We start from the raw sequence: 16,872 nt of genomic DNA, 5'->3' as shown, positions 1-16,872 counted from the left end.
GAAAACTGTTGGTTCCAAAGTCCAAAAAGACAAAACCAACAAAGCTGAACCGTATTTGGGCAGGTTACTCATGGCAGTGTTCACGTGCTTAAGTCCATTTTTGACCTTTGTCCTGATCAAAATAAAAATGGCGACAACAAGCAGACACATGAAGCTGCTCTTCTTCCTAAGGTTTCTCTTGGTATATCTCCCAGCATGCATTGGGCTTCCTGAAGGTCAGTCCTCAACCTCTCCAACGCTCCTTCGACTACCTTGTGTTTTTCCTCACTAGAAACCTGGGAAAGTCTTTTATTAGCTCATCGACTGAGCGAATTGGTCATGCTGATGTTCCTGCGTAGTGTTGGCTGTTACATTGGTGAAGCAAGGATTATTAGCTAAGCAATGGGTGAATACAAAATGTACCGCAGCCCTCCTAAAAGAGTGAAGAACCAGCTTTTCTTTAACTTCAAACAAGATTTAGGATCTTGTATAGACATCGACAGCAGGGATGGTGTCCATTCAGAACATTTGACTAGTAAATTCCCAATTTTAGGACTTGGCTCAACTCCACTTGACTTTGGCTCGGTCTTGCTGAAATTGAAATTATACTTAAAACACATGACAGTCCTTACTCGTTTAGGGTAAAAACACTTTCTCAAAATGTTTTTTTTCACTCTGTTTTTGATTGGAAAGCTATTTCTCTTTAGTCTGTGAAAACTTGGCAACCCAGCAGTATGTTATGTGTTGAGGCCATCTCATGAAGCAAATATCAGAGGGAAAGATCATGGTTACATTCAGATTCAAGGATAGGAAAAAAAAACGATACTATCTTAACTCCTTCATTCTTAATCCCAACACAATTGCAGACACATTTTTGGGGGCCAGTATAGTACATTGTGAATGAGTTTAACAGCTCACTTAACCCATTTAAGCCCACATTTTGGACATGAAAACATCCAAATCATATGCCATTGGTAACCCTTTGAAATAATGAAGAACTTAAAAATAAAAAAGTGAAATCGTTGATGAAAAGGTGTGTTTTCTGACCGGTCACAACAATGTAATTACTCTCTGTGAAAACACACCAAACCAATTTGAGTAAGTGCAAATGCATATATCGTCTTAAAGATCATGTGCACGAAAAATCTTTGTTCTATGTTTATTTTAACATACTTCACTAACCTTTTGTTTGGGAGCTTTGAGGCTGTCATCTTTCTCTCCAAGTGTAACCACAAAGTAAACAGCTCTGGTCATGTGATAATATTCTCTAAACATGTGACATTGCACACATTTCATCTACACATTGTAGTATTTCAGTACCTCATGAAAAATGATTCAAAAATCATTCAAAGAGATTTATTGTCACATGCATAGCACGGAACCACACAGTGAAATTCTTACTCTGTCCACCTCCCGAGCAGACCACCTTCCAATCGGACAAATAATAACTAAATATTAGGAAAAAGAAGAGTCCTGAAGTCGCAGTGGTTGAAGTCCCCCGCTGTGATGAACACAGCGCCCGGCTGCTTGATCTCACGTTTAATACTTTGCACACCCAAGTCAAGAATTGACTTGCTCGAAATTCAGTCGAACTGTTGTTAAAACAGGCATGTTTTTGGGGAAACCCGACGCAAGCGTTTTCCTTCAGCGAACCCGCCGAGCCAACTACTTTTTGGAGGAACTGAAACAAGGCAACCTGGAGCGAGAATGTCTCGAGGAGAAATGTTCATATGAGGAGGCTAAGGAGATCTTTGCTCTGCCACAGCAGCTGGTCGGTGTACAATCATAAGCAGGTAGTTTTGTCCCATTGCCCTCGTTTCCATTAACGTGCCACACTTGCTTTCCAGGAGGTCTTCTGGAAAATGTACACAGGTAAGTCTATCACTTACAGTAGCAAAGCTGATTTTTGCGAAATGTGCTTATGTGGGTGTTTTATAGCTGAGGATCACTGCCTATCATCTCCCTGTAAGAATGGCGGCACTTGCACTCGCAAGATCAACACTTTTGTCTGCCAGTGTACGTCTGGATTTCATGGATCTACTTGTGACAAAGGCAAGGCCTGCTAGGACCGGCATTATTGCTTATTGACTGACATTTGCACGTGTGATATTCGATGTCTTTTTTTTTTTTTTTGCAGTGCGCGTGACCTCCCATGGATGTCGCTATAGAAATGGAGGATGCGAACATTTCTGCAAGGAGTTTCCCGACCGAACACATACTTGTTTCTGCGCTCCAGGATACCATTTAGATCCGGACAACAGCACCTGTACTCCACAAGGTCAGAGTAATTGAAAGGATACCTTGCTTTTGAGCCATAAGTGATAAAAAGTTATTGCCGATAATGATAACTTCCTTATTTTTCATGTCTAATTAAAACATTTAAAAACACACTTTTCCTCTTGCTGTGCAATGAAAAATCACACCTCACGCGTCTTCTGGGTGTGTTCATGTCACGTTCGTAAGCTGAGCGTGCTTGCTTGTTTTGTTAGCCACGAGTACATGCAATGGCATTTTCAGTCAACAGCAAGTGGTAGACACCGCCACTCATTTTACATGAACAATAATGAATTGATCAAAATAATTGTAGACGAAACATTACCTTTTTTACCACTCAAAATGACCAAATACATAAGTAAAGTATGCCGTGTCGGTTACTTTAAACTCATTGCAGATTGGCGTTATGTTTGTCCATGAAATATACATTTTCTAGACCCCGTTCCCTGTGGGCGACCATTGGTCCACTTTGCCCCGAGAGTTGTCAACGGAGAGATTTGTCCCAAAGGACATTGTCCCTGGCAGGTGAGATGAATCCTTCAGGTTGTGATTTCCTGACAGTGAGGTAAAGACAAATGAATGAATGATGATGAAAATAACTATATGCACCTCCTGTTAAGGCTCTCCTGACTGAGAACCACCAGCATACCTGCGGCGCCATCGTCCTATCCGATCAGTGGATACTGACTGCAGCTCACTGCGTGTGGCGGAAGCCAAGCAACATCTTGCATGTTGTTGTAGGTAAGGCGATCGATGAAAGAGATAAACTTGGAGCCGCTCTCTCATGAAATGTTGCCTTTTGTGAAGGTGAGCATGACCTTGAGACAGATGAAAAGACGGAGCAGAAGCGCCGAGTGTCAAAAGTCCTGATCCACCGCGGTTATAATCAGTCCAGCTACGACAGCGACCTGGCCATGCTGAAGCTCCACCGTCCCATCAAACTGGGACTATACGTCGTTCCCATTTGTCTCCCGGCGAAGAACAGCTCCTTCAGCCGCACACTGGCGGCAATCCGACACAATACCGTGTCAGGATGGGGTCGCCTGTCGCTGCACGGATCCACTGCCAGGTTGCTCCAGCGCCTGGCGCTACCACGGGTCCCGCTGCAGGAGTGTCGCCTTCATACCAAGCTCAACATCACCCGGAACATGCTCTGCGCCGGGCTACAAAAGGGAGGCCAGGACGCATGCAAAGGGGACAGCGGTGGCCCTCTTGTGACACGTTACAAGAAAACTTGGTTTTTAACTGGCGTGGTGAGCTGGGGGAACGGCTGTGCTGACAACAACATGTACGGCATTTACACCAAAGTCAGCAATTTCCTGGACTGGATCCAACATCAAATGTCTAGATGGTAGAGTAGGAAGATCATGGAATTTGTCAACTTCTAACCCCATCTTTGATTACCGTTGGTTGATGTAATAAACAAAAACACACTTTTTCTCACTGCCAACCTGCTTCTTAAATTTGATCTTAAACATACTAAAAGGTTGTGGTGAAAGATTAGTCACACCAGTTATGGTCAATATGCAATAGTGGCATGAGAATACCCTTGATTATACAACTACTACGGTAGGACTGAAAGAAATGATCCTCGTCTGTATATCTTTTTCAATACTCATTTATAGCCCATTAGACTATTATCACGACTAATTCATTACAGTGTGTTTGAAAATTGAGAAAAAGTTTTGGCGGAAAAATATGAGATTTGTGAAAATACAAGTAATGACCGTATGATGGCGCCAAACATTTTGATAGTTGTGAAAACACAAGTAATGACTGTGGTATTGTAGTTGGACCGTTAGATAGCGCTAAACACAAACGTATGACGGGAGAACGAATTTGTGCGGTGCTCTACGTTATACATACAATAGTACTGTGACATGCTGACTGATATGCAGTCCTGCACACATTTAGTTTCACTTAGATTTAGAAATTAAGACTCATATTTCTCATGTAAGTGCAACATGAAGTTTGCAGTTTCCATCTTACTTGACATTCAAATTTCTTGAAAAAAAAGTTGCCTGAAAAGCCAGCTGTCTCATCTGTCCTTTCAATAGGGATTAATGAAAGGCTCAGTAGAAAGTGACTATACCTGCATATGAAAGGAACTAAAGAGGATCATCTTTTTCTGAAAGAGTGCAGAGGATTTGAGAAACGCACTCAAGCGGGCGCGCACTCACGCGCTCGCGCACAGCGATTTATTTACCAAGCAATCAGGAGCCATTCACATTCGGAAGAAATTGGAGTTCCTTTTCACCGGAGGCAAGAGTGATTGAACCGGGATTTAGGAACCCAGCGTGACGCCTTTTTTCCTGACAAACTGGGCTAACTTTTGTCTCCTGCCACCAAATTCTTGTCAAAACGGGCATCTCTTCACTGCAACTTCTCTGACAAAATCTACTGGCAACTATTTAATAATGGACGACACACTCAGTCTTGCAATCTTGAACACTAGCGATGCTCTCCCTCATCACAAATGTAATGTTGCCCCTTAACGAAGATACTGTTCTTTCTAAAAAAAAAAAACGTAGACTTAAAAATGCTTCCCAACACACTTACCGGTACTTCCAAAAAAGTGTTTTTATTGCAAGATTTTTTTTCTATAATGAGAGAACGACAAATAAGCCAACGGTTAGCTTAGCTTCTTCAGGTTTTTTTTCTACTACTATTCTTTTGTCTTTGCGTTTAGTGGCAGTTAGGAAGTCCTGTGGCTCCATACTACTTCTCACAAATCGGTTTTGGTACTAAAAGTGTGACACTACGATGTCTCAATTAACAGACTTTTTTTTTCCAAATACTTTATATTTACTAGAACAATGTAATACTGGCCGATCCACACAAGTAAAAATGCATTTACATGAGTTTAAAATACTGGTGTTAAGGCTTAGACCCATTGTGTGGATATTTTTCTTGTTTCTCACAACTGATTATAAATGATATATGGTATACTCTTCTTAGCCACCATCTACCTACAGTAATAAATCGATCTCATACAAAACTGTCTTTCTTTAAACAGGGCAAAGGATTAGTGGTACCTATTGCACATGTTCAGTAAGTGCTTTTATCAGAGAACAGAAAGATGTGAGACAAATATTCAATGGACATAGATTTTTGGGTCAACCAGTTATCCGGATGTAATGTTGGCCATGATACGAGTTACTGAATGGCAACAAGCTATCACCAACAAAATACATTGTTTGGTCGAAGGCACACTGTATATCCCTTATCAAATATTTCAAGAACCATGTCTCAAGAGCAGAACGTACTGCATGTGTCGGTTAAGAGGTGATACAAGAGTTTTTTTTTTTTTTAATGGTCTTGAGTAAGTCGAGTAAGTGCTGCCTTTTCTGAGACTATTAAAAGAAGGAAACAGAGAAAATGGTGCCATTTGAGAGCCATTAAACTATTTCAATAGTAGCCTGCACCTTCTCCACCCGTTCCATTTTACTTCCTCCTAAAGCACTTAATCTTTGATCCAAACCCTATGCCCAACCCCCACATTTCTGCCTTTCAAATGTTGCCCCATAATTGTCTGAATCGTTGCTAAGCAGGCCTCTCTTGCTGTGATTAGGCCAGAAATTCGGCTATTCTGCTGGTTGTCACTGGAAAAAAATCCACCAAGCACAGGAATAATGAACACAAATTAAGACCTATTTCCTGCATTTAGATGTTTAATTACTCTTGAGAATACCCCTGATGGAGGTGCAAAGGATGAGTGACGTACACTATTTATTGTATGAGCCATAATACATGTCCACTGGAGGGCTGTGTGTATTTCACGATATCTGCAATCTGTCTTGTTAAATATGAAGTCTTCACACCTAACAAGAAGTGGGATGCAAAGGACCTGCATCTTGTTAAACTTGAGAACAATCATGTTTGTTTAATTAGCTGTGTGTGACAATTTTAGATCCCCTTTTCAGCTATCACCCTGATAGATGTGAGAAAATGTGTTTTTACCTTGAGCGGAGAATTATGCCTCACAAATCTGCTCAAGGATGTTCTTTGTGTTGTTGATGCGATCATAATTCATTCTGGTTTCTCTGCTGCAGGAGAAAATGATGATCAGCAGCAGCTTCAGTGGCATATTCATCAACAGAAAGTGACATCTCAGACATTATTTGGCATTTACAGGACAGCCACGATGGAACACAATCTGTTCTGCACATTGACCGGAGGAAATAATGGAAATCGAACTCAAACTTCTCTTCACCATAAACTATTTACTAACTGTACATGCAAATCTGAAGTCACACTTTAACTCTTGTCCAGTATATTTTGACAACGTGGGTCACTTTTTTTCATCAACTCACAGTATTACAGTGGTACACTCCTGGTAGTGTGATAACTAAATGGTTGTGCCATGTTGTCACCAACTGGGTGAAATTTCAGCTCAAAGAGTCTTCTGTCAATGCTTTCCTTTTAGTGTTAAATGCCTATGATAAAAAATAAAATAAAAGATTTGACAAATACCGCTCGGATGAAGGTTCAAGTTCCACTCATTGTGAATGTGATGATTGAAATCTCAATGTAAGAATCAGAATAATCTTTATTGGTCAGTTATGTGAATTACTCCAAAAGTATCTGATTGACCTTTCAACCTTTATTTCTGTACTTTTCGATGATGTTGCACACTTAAATTGAACAGATATTTTTAAAGCAATTATCTGACTGCTTTTACATGAATTACTTTATATTTCTCCATAACTATATAGCACATAGTTTTTTTTCCACTTACAGTCATTGATGATGACTTGACTTGGCTGATAAGGCAACGCGGCAGGAAGTGAAGCATGTCGCAGCTATTGAACGGCTTCAGACTCAAGCAAAACAAACTGGTGAGGGCAATGGTGCTGCCGCTGAGAACGTCAATTTTGCTCTTTAGAAAAGGGGCACCGCTCAGAGAGTGAAAGCAAATCAACAAGATTATCGACCCAGACAACCCAACCCTGCAAATTGCACTCAGAGAGACTAACAAAACAACAAAAAACTTCACTGAGCTTTTATTGACAGCGAGCACTTTGGCTGGCACCCCTCACTTCCTGACTGGAAAGCCTCAAAAGACACACCCCCATCATTTCAATTTATATAGCGTAACGTCACAGAATTGTGTCTGATGGCGGAACAAAGTGAGACATCAGAGCTCTGGTGGCTCTACAAAGATTTACCTGAGGTGGCGAAGGAGTTAGAACCTCCGCCTTCTAACTCTTACAAGTTTCTTTCTTAAAGGATGTCAACCCAAACATTTTCTTTTAAAATAATGTGACCTATGCGTGCTCTCTAGTGACTGGTCTAAAGATTGCATTCTGATGATTGTGTTTGTGCAATATGAATTAATTGGCAATACGTATCTACCTTTTTGTCATTTTCAGCTGCCAGAAAAAGTCAAAACGAACACTGAATGGATTAAAAAAAAAAAGAAAACAACGACGGGTGGATTTAGCTGTGTATTTCAAGTCAGGATACCGTGTTTAGACTAGCGAGGCTGCATAGAGCACATTGAATAGAAATTTGGGGTTGACTTCATCTTTAAATTATGCTCGGGAAAAATCTATTAGATTAGAGTTAGGGGCTATGTCCACCTCAAGACGGACAAACCCAAAGAACTGATCATCGACCCAAGGCGGCAGGTGGAGCCGCACAAATACCCACTATTCATCAATGGGACTGAGGTGAAGAGGGTGAACGCCCTTCAAATTCCTCGGCACCTCCATCACCTTCTCCCACAACCCGACAATGAAAATATAAAAATACAGTGGTTTTGGGTATGATTTGCAAACTTTGCGCTTTAACTTACTTTTAGTGCTACATTGTTATGTATCCTACAAATGCAGTCATTTATTTTCTCTGTAAGCACCACCGTCACCTTTTTAAAATAATGCCATAAACCATATTTTGACAAATCTCAAACACTTCATGACGCTTGGCAACCTCTGTTAACACAGCAAATATATTCCCATACAACATGATTATTTTTTTCAAAAAACAAAAGGACTAAAAAAAAGTTTAATTAAATGAGGAGGTTGACGACGTGTGATTGGCACATTTGAGTGCCCTCACGCGTGCGACTTCCTCAAGCGCCCGAGCCGCTGTGATTTCTTCCGGGTTTGAGACGCGTTTGTTTTGATTGGGTGTATCTGCCCATCATGACAGAACGCGTACCGCTGTGAGCGCGTTTGGACTCAACAAGTAGCAAGGGGACTGTCCGGACGATGTTTCGGGTGGATTGTCACGCCTGTGAGGTCCGGTGAAAGCGGCCAAGCGGCTCGTCGTTGGATTCTGTTCTAGCACCAGACACCTGTTGCTCCACCTTGGAAGCAAGGAGAACAGGCAGGCCAGTTGGCGGACTTTTTCACTCCCTGATCTAATATCTGGAAGAGCACATTTGTTTCGCAGTTATGAAGGTCACTGTGACTTTTGGAGACACAGCGGTGGTGGTTCCATGTAAACCCGAATGGACTGTACGGGATTTAATGGACCAATCCACGCGCAGATACCGTAAGATTTTGGATCAGGTAAGCGCTCGTGTTAATTTTAAAACAATTCAACGCACACATTTTCACTTGTTATCCATTGAAAGAGAGAGAGAGAGAGAGAGAGAGAGAGAGGGATAAAGTTCAGATTTTTTTTTAAGACAAAAAGCGCTCAATTCTTTCTTTTTTTACAATTAAACAGTTACGGGTCATTACGTCATATGTCACGTGACATGGTAACGCTCGCCGAACGCTCAAAAACCGGAAGTTTCCTGTTGCGTGGAAGAAAACGACTGTGCCATGCAGTTGTTGTTTCTATTTATTTTATTTTACATTATTGAAGATAGTATTTGATTACAAAACAGTCAAGAAAAAAGTAACCACTTCATGACATAAATACATAGTTTATGCAAAAATGAGTAAAACTGCAATCCCACCTGACTACAATGGTACATAATGCAACATAGACTCAAATTTCGTGTTTTTCTTACTTTCCCGCTTCTACTGTCATAGTTACCATTCTTTAATAAATGTTATTGTTTTGCAAAAACTAGGAAAAAGTCATTAATGTGTTACATAACTTGTCCTCAACCAGGGGTTGTGAGGGCTCTTCAGGTGGTATGTAAGTTTTTAACAGTTATTTTTTGCGTGCATCAGCAAACTCCATGCTTTTAATGCAGTGACACCAACAGTACCTTTTCTTTTCAGATGAAGAGCAAATTAATTCACACATGAAGCAATATTTTGGTTGGCATGGTGCAAGACGGTTTAGCATGTCCGCTTTACATGCGGAGACTGTGGGTTTGCTTTCAACCCTTCTTGTGTGGAGTTTTCATATTGTCATGCCTGTGTGTTTTTTCTCAGGGTACTCCATTTTCTCCCCACGTTTCCAAGATATGCATTGTGGCTAAACGGGGCACTAAATTTGCCTTTGGTTTTCTTGTGAGTGCAAATGGTTGTTCTTCTTTGTGTGCCTTGAAATTGGCTGGCAACCATTTCAAGATGTACCCCGCCAACTGCCTTAAACCCTTGTGAAAACAAACAGTCAAAATCATGGATAAATCAAGCACACTTTTGCAAAGACTTTATTGTTAGCCATTCACAAAACATGACATTATTTTTGTTACAATTTATGCGGATGCGGGTTGTCATTAGTGATGCGATTTTTCCAGCAGAAGAGCAAGAAATAAAACAGATGATGTTCTCCTTAAGTGTCTATATTTTATGATCTTCCATTATCTTCTGGAGTGCTGAATAAACTACCCTTTGAGATACCAAAGCTTTATATGGTCAGTATTGCTCTATTTAAAATGGTTTTTTTTTTTTTTATTAATTGTAGCCTTACGTATGTATGATTATATACCATATATATATGGCAATTCAATTTGTTATTAAAATTAGTATTTTGGTGGCTGTGGATATATATCTTACCCCAAAGTTGGACGTCTGGTTTTCTATAATCCCGCCACTCATCGTGTTGCTGTCGCTCTACTTTCATGACTTCACCATAATAGCACCACTGACTTTTGAAACTTTATTTTTGTTCTTCCCCTTTTGATCCAAACATGTCTTGGCTGAAAAAAAAGAAACAATTTACAGGGCTACGTCAATTAAAAAAAATGTTGAGAACCACTGCTCTGATAGACACGGTAAATTTATACATTTGGTTGACATTTTTGTATAGTTCTACTGGATGTCATGTAACATTCAGTACAGTGGAAACTAGTCAAATGCAGTACTTAGGTTGCTTCATAAATGTAATTTAAGGGGAAGTAGGTTTTTTCCCCAATCATATGTATTATGTGCCCCCACAAGTTTAAACATAGTATTATGATTTACATTGGGGGAAATGAATTAAAGAGAATAATCCCCCCCCCCCCCCCCCCCTCACATTTTTTTAAAGAGCCTAAATCTGCTATTTTAAGCCTTCCACAGTTAAATATATGCATATAAATGATAAAATCTTACCTTGTTTGGCGCATAGGAAATCCATCAATTTTCTTAACGGCTTATCCTGACAAGGGTCGAGGTCTTGCTGGTGCCTATCCCAGCTGTTTTCAGGCAGTTGGTGGGGTACATCCTGAAAGGGCACACAAAGACGAACAACTATACAAACTCACAAACATGCCTAAGGTCACTTTGGAATGTCCAGTATACCTATCAATCCATGCATGTTTTTGGGATTCGAGGGAAAAAGAGTATCCAGAGAAAACTCACACGGGAATGTGGAGAACATGCAAACTGCACACACGAAGGCAGGACCTGTGAGTGAACCTCAGAGCTGTGAGGTGGATGTACTCACCACTCTTCTTCCACTGTGCCGTTCACTGGGAAATTGAATTTCCTATGAACTATGAGGTTGTTTTTTTGATGGCTGGATTTATAACTAGCAAGTGAGACGGCTTGTTCACTGGTGATTTATTTGCTACTAATGTTGATTGTTTGGCCGTGTGCTCCAAACTCACATTTTGGACTCTTGGACATTTTCTACAGTCAAACATTGTAACTAATTGTGAAGGAAATCATATATTAGGTTGTTATCATTATGTGCTTATTTCTTGTCTAGAATAGCGTGCATTGCTATCCATCTGTGCAGGCCTAGATAAAGCTGTTGACGCAGGAAAGTGTGAGCCGGGACCTTGGCCCAGCTGTTGGTGGTGCCCGACTGGCTCTTTTTGTTATGTCTTGTAATGTGCAATGCTTTGATGGATTAATAAAAACCAGGCAGGGGCGCTTGGGCGTTGAATTAGCGTTGGAAAACCCACGAGTTCATTTGCCCAAGCTTTTTCCCTATGCCTGGCATAGAAAAGTCAATCTTGGCTGATCTGAGTTACTCTTTTTGCTGCTTAGCAGCTAGGCTTGTCCTAGTCTTCTTTTAGAGATTTCTCTGACACTAATAAATACATTATTGTTGTGGATTTGGCCAACTTGGTGCAAAATATCTCTTCTCCAACCCTGGAATGAATCTGTAAGTAAAAAAATGTGATGGATGTAGATGCACAACGAGGGTCTTCCTCCTGCCTGTGACCCGATCCTTATTATCTGCTCGGCTGGTCGGTGCTCAGAGCGCAGAATAAGTAAGAAAGTCTTTAAAATGATCAAGAAGGGAAATAAGACTTTGGGGTGTTTAGGGTGCAAAATTAACATTGTGGCATTGTCATTGGTTATCTCCAAAAAAGATGAATTTCCACAATTTCCAATTCATCTCAGCGAGCCATCTTTGTGCCTTGTACTGGCCTTGACTGACAAATGAAAATTACTCTCACATTGCTTGAAGGCTTATGTAGCGATCGTCACAGCTCACCTGCCAATGCCTCCCTGTTGTGAGCCTCCAGAATTGGTCTTTAAAAAGCGCTATGTCCAAAAACCAGGATTGAGTCTCAAAAAAAAAATATGTGCACATTTAATGGATGGATGGATCGCTACTGATACTCAAATTATGCTTTGAAAACATTAGAAGTGTGACACTGTGACTTCATTATTCTCAGCTGACTTCAGGCAAAATGAAGACTCGCCAGTCACAGGGACTATTTTGAGACCAGACACTGATTTTAAGCAACATTCAAACTGTCACTCTTGCGTGACATCAAAAGGCTTTTCTACCGCTGGAAATTCGACCTTACAATTATATGACTTTTAGCTTGTTGAGCTATGAGCAATCCCACTGCATTTGCACGACAGGGCTGTTAGACGTGGAAACAAAGTGACTCCAGAAAAAAAAAAAGAAAATCTGTTTGCATTTCAGGTTCTAAAAAGTGTCTGTTGTTGTAATTGGGTGAATATTAATCGTTGCCTTCTCAGATGACCTTTGATTAGTCAGCAGAGTTTGTATTGTTGCTGTACACAGTATACAAATGTGTGTATCTTCTTAGTGAGTGGCCCTTGCTGTTGACACCGACAATAGCTTCCCCTTAAAAGCTCTGATATCTCAGTGGGCAGGTGAAAGAGAGACAGTTTAATGCCCTTCTATGTGGCCGCAGTCTGAGATGTGCACAGCAGACACAAGGCTTTGTCCTTAGAGTGATGGGGGATTAGGATTGGTGACAAGCTGTGCTGTTATCATTAGGCTGCTCACCTTCATCCTGCCTCTGCGGCCTTTCCCTCAGTAAATGGCGAGGTGACAAACGTCCTCACTGGCGCAGAACCCCCCACCCCACCTGACACACACCCATACACACCGTGCTTCATTGACAGCCCGCTAGCCCCTGTTGTTTCCAAAAGAGTCAAAAATGTGATGGGGTGATTGGATTACACCCGGGGCCTCCATCACACTTAACCAGGCATGTTAATTACAGTAGCTGCCTTGGATGCTGACTCAACAGCCTGTGGCCTCCTTCTAATAGAAGCAGAAGATCACGAAGACAGTGCTCCTCTGCCAACAACATCCACTTACCAGCCATATAAACTTCACTTGCTTAGGACAGCTTCCGAAAGTTGGTTTTAATCACTGAAGCTGGGCTTGTTTGTGGCAATGCTCACAGGCACATGTATCTTGTTAATGAGATGTTTACTTCAGCAAGAGCTTTAAACTTACGGCTGTTTATTTATTATTTATTAATGTGTATTGTCACTATGGTAGATTTTGTGGCTTCTGCAATAACATAATTGATTCTGATGTTTGTCATTTTTTTTTCTTTCTTGCTGTGTCTGTCAAGCATTATCATGCTCACTGCACACTCAGGATTTAATGACTTCAAATACTTTTTGGTTGATCATACGGTGATGATATTCAAGCTCATGTTGAATAACTACTGACGTCATTGATACCTTTCTCACCTCTGTGTGTGCCAGTGTGAAGATGGAACAAACAAAAAAAGAATTGGTGTGACAATGGTCCCTGACTCGCTCAACTTATTACCCATTTTTCATTCAAGAGGTTATTGATCGACCATGGCTTGTCTCCTTCTTGTCTTTCTTTTTTAGACAACTGATGTGAGAATGTAAGTCAGATGGCAATGGCAAACAAGTATCAGCATTAGTGCATTTTCAGAGAGGCACTTGTGCTGTGCATCTCCCAACATGGTATTTATCTTTGTATTTGTATTTATGGACACATGCAGCTTGTTATTCCTGTGTTTTTGTCACCTGTTGTTCTTTGAATTTGTGTCTTATTTCACAGTAAAGTTCCATTTATACACACACACACACACACACACACACACACACACACACACACACACACACACACACATATAGATAGATAGATATGTAGATAGATAGATAGATAGATAGATAGATAGATAGATACGAAATTGGAAATGTTGTGCTTTCGTGGTGGAAAACCATGCCTCACATTTATTTACTTATTTGTGACATTACTGCATATGTACCTCTCGGTGTTTGAAGTGTCTCTTACTCAATCCCAAGTACACGCCTGAAACAAATGAGCGGCAGAAGAATGTTACTGATCAGGTTTGACTGGTTTGTCCTGTGATGTTTACATGCTTTGCCGTGATGTTGTTGCACCATATTACTGGTGTAGTGAGATGGCCAGTAATACAAATCTGCTCAATATGACCATAGTAATGTGATCTCAATTAAAAAAAAAAAGCAAATATGAAGCTGTTCAAGTTTTTTGTGTCATTCAAAATGGAACATTCTTTGCTAGTGCAGAATTTTCAGTATAACTGCACAATCCTAGTGTCAGAGAAATCTCTCAAAGAAGACTAGGACAAGCCTAGCTGCTAAACTGCAAAAAGAGTAACTCAGACCAGCCAAGATTGACTTTTCTATGCCGGGCATAGGGAAAAAGCTTGGGCAAATGAACTCGTGGGATTTCCAACGCTAATTTCACTGCCCAGCCATCCCCCCCCTGGCTATTGAGCAAAAGCATAGCAGATTACAAGACACTACAAAAGAGCCAGTCGGGCGCCACCGGCAGCTGGGCCAAGGTCCCGGCTCACACTTTCGTCCGTCAACAGCTCTATCTAAGGACAGGGTCAAAATGAACTAGGATTGGGTAACAATGAAATAAGCACATAATGATAACAACCTAATATATGATTCCCTTCACACCTAGTCATTAGACTATGCAGTTACAACACTGAAATGTCCAATATGTGTGTAAAATAATAATGAGCTATCTTTTCTTAGGGCCTTTTTCACCATAAAATGTCTCAGAAATTAGGAGAAAATGCATTTGTTACTACATTTCCATGTCAACTTTCTTTCTTTCTTTCTTTCTTTCTTTCTTTCTTTCTTTCTTTCTTTCTTTCTTTCTTTCTTTCTTTCTTTCTTTCTTTCTTTCTTTCTTTCTTTCTTTCTTTCTGCCTTTCTTTCTGCCTTTCTTTCTTTCTTTCTTTCTTTCTTTCTTTCTTTCTGCCTTTCTTTCTTTCTTTCTTTCTTTCTTTCTTTCTTTCTTTCTTTCTTTCTTTCTTTCTTTCTTTCTGCCTTTCTTTCTTTCTTTCTTTCTGCCTTTCTTTCTTTCTTTCTTTCTTTCTTTCTTTCTTTCTTTCTTTCTTTCTTTCTTTCTTTCTTTCTTTCTTTCTTTCTTTCTGTATTTCTGTCTTTCTTTCTTTCTGTCTTTCTTCCTTCCTCCCTCCCTCCCTTCCTTCCTTTCTTTTTAACAGGTCAAAGATTATAGCCTGCACAGTGTCTCAGTCCTTACAGGGTAAACTCCTTCAGGATTATGATAATGAAACCAGGCCAGAATATGACCGCTGGCGCTCCACCCACATAACTGAAGAGCTGGATTTCTTTTAAACCACATTTCTTTACAGCACCTTCAATACTTTAAAACCAGAGTCATCAATCATTTTACACTAAGTACCACCTAAAAAAAATATTTGCTCTGTAAGTACCACATCATGACTAATGTTAAATACAATATCGTATAGTTGGTCATAAAAAATGAGTGATGCAGGAAAAAAATGATCTCTCTTCAACCATCGTTAACAAACTAGTATCATGTATTTGAATGACAAAAGTCTCAACACAACAAAGTTCATTTAAAACCCAACCATGCTATTCTGTTTCTTCAAAAAGGCAGGACATGGAAGGCCACCCGTCTCCAAATTGATTTATTTAAAATGTCTCAAAATTAACATTATGTACTTGGTTTTTATAGCAAAAGATTTTCCACTGTCACAATCTCGTTGCTTTTGATCATTCATTGTTTTGATACTTTGATTGATGCCACACGTTTCATTACTTATTTGTTAAAAATTGAATAGGGTTGCATGCAAGATGATAAAAACAACAAAAAAATTCCCAATCGTGCCCCATTACATTTGTTATTTACTTCTTGCTTATCTGTGCAGCATGGAAGGAATGCAGTGAAAACCCTTCAGCTGGAGTACACTGATGGAGGTATCCTGGACATGGATGACCTGCTAGCAGACCTCGTGGATGATCGGGACAAGGTGAGCTAAGGAAGGGTTCTGTATATCTCTTAAGTGAACGAGGCAGAAGTAATTTGACACTCAGGTTTGCCTCGTTTTTATATCTTAATCTGCCAAGATGATTGTCACTGGGACCTTGTGAGAAAACCTGAAGCCCGATTGTCACTCTATTCTTTGTTTTAGAGACTCAAGGTTAAGCAATAACGTTTGACCTGTAAATTTACATGAAAGCAGATTTTTAAAAAAAAAAAGCTATTTCATGTTACAAACATAACAAAAATCAATTGAAATGTTGTGTTTGAGGCAGATATGGAATTTCTCCTTTATTCTTAATTTGGAAAATATATTTAGCTGAAGTTACTTTCTCAAGGGCGAACGTCACAGATAAATGACAACTTGATTTTACCAGTACTGCACACCATCCTATTTGGTATTTTAAGATGTGTGAACAATAGAATACTTGTGTCCATGTGCATATAGGATCGCAAGTTTGCTAAAACAGCTTGAGTGAAACAAGGGGAAACTTGAATAATTGATGCAAAAGGTCTGCAGAGGTGGGAAAGATACTCTCTTTTGATTCCTCAGAAAAGAGGTGTCATTTTCTGGCTGCTACGTAATAATAATATGTGCATCTTGTGTGTGACTCACAGGTGTTAATGATTCCATTCCCAGGCTCTGTCTTGAATTCTCACAGATCAGTTCCGTCGATAACAAGTCTTACTGGCGTCAGCTGCCTTTCCTTAGCTGTGATTCTTTTGGGCAATTACAGGCTTCGCTAGAACCTTTGCTGCTGAGGAGCTGTCCTA

The 16,872-nt window shown here is 40.2% G+C and overlaps 2 protein-coding genes across 3 annotated transcripts in view; both read left to right on the top strand.

Annotated features, from left to right (window-relative positions):
- The first annotated feature begins 64 nt into the window (after positions 1–64).
- On the top strand, positions 65–3,703 carry f7l (coagulation factor VII, like). Its single transcript, XM_088441333.1, has 8 exons — positions 65–215; positions 1,587–1,750; positions 1,827–1,851; positions 1,918–2,031; positions 2,117–2,257; positions 2,690–2,778; positions 2,874–2,994; positions 3,061–3,703. Exons 1-8 carry the CDS (start codon positions 71–73, stop codon positions 3,606–3,608), a joined length of 1,347 nt encoding a protein of 448 aa, XP_088297459.1. The 5' UTR covers positions 65–70; the 3' UTR covers positions 3,609–3,703.
- A 4,686-nt stretch (positions 3,704–8,389) lies between these two features.
- LOC148427885 (partitioning defective 3 homolog B-like) overlaps positions 8,390–16,872 on the top strand; it is a 96,320-nt gene continuing 87,837 nt past the window's right edge. For both annotated transcript variants that reach the window (XM_088408547.1, XM_088408546.1), the window contains exons 1-2: positions 8,390–8,768; positions 15,986–16,087. In XM_088408547.1, the coding sequence (XP_088264673.1) occupies positions 8,652–8,768; positions 15,986–16,087 (219 nt within the window). In that variant the 5' untranslated portion in view covers positions 8,390–8,651. The remainder of the gene's footprint in view (positions 8,769–15,985; positions 16,088–16,872) is intronic.

This window comes from Hippichthys cyanospilos, chromosome 2, assembly GCF_059441005.1.
Source record: "Hippichthys cyanospilos isolate Australia breed blue-spotted pipefish chromosome 2, RoL_Hcya_1.0, whole genome shotgun sequence".
Classification (NCBI taxonomy): Eukaryota; Metazoa; Chordata; class Actinopteri; order Syngnathiformes; family Syngnathidae; genus Hippichthys; species Hippichthys cyanospilos.
Note: the sequence above shows the minus strand (reverse complement) of the source record. Positions and strands in the feature narration are given on the sequence as shown.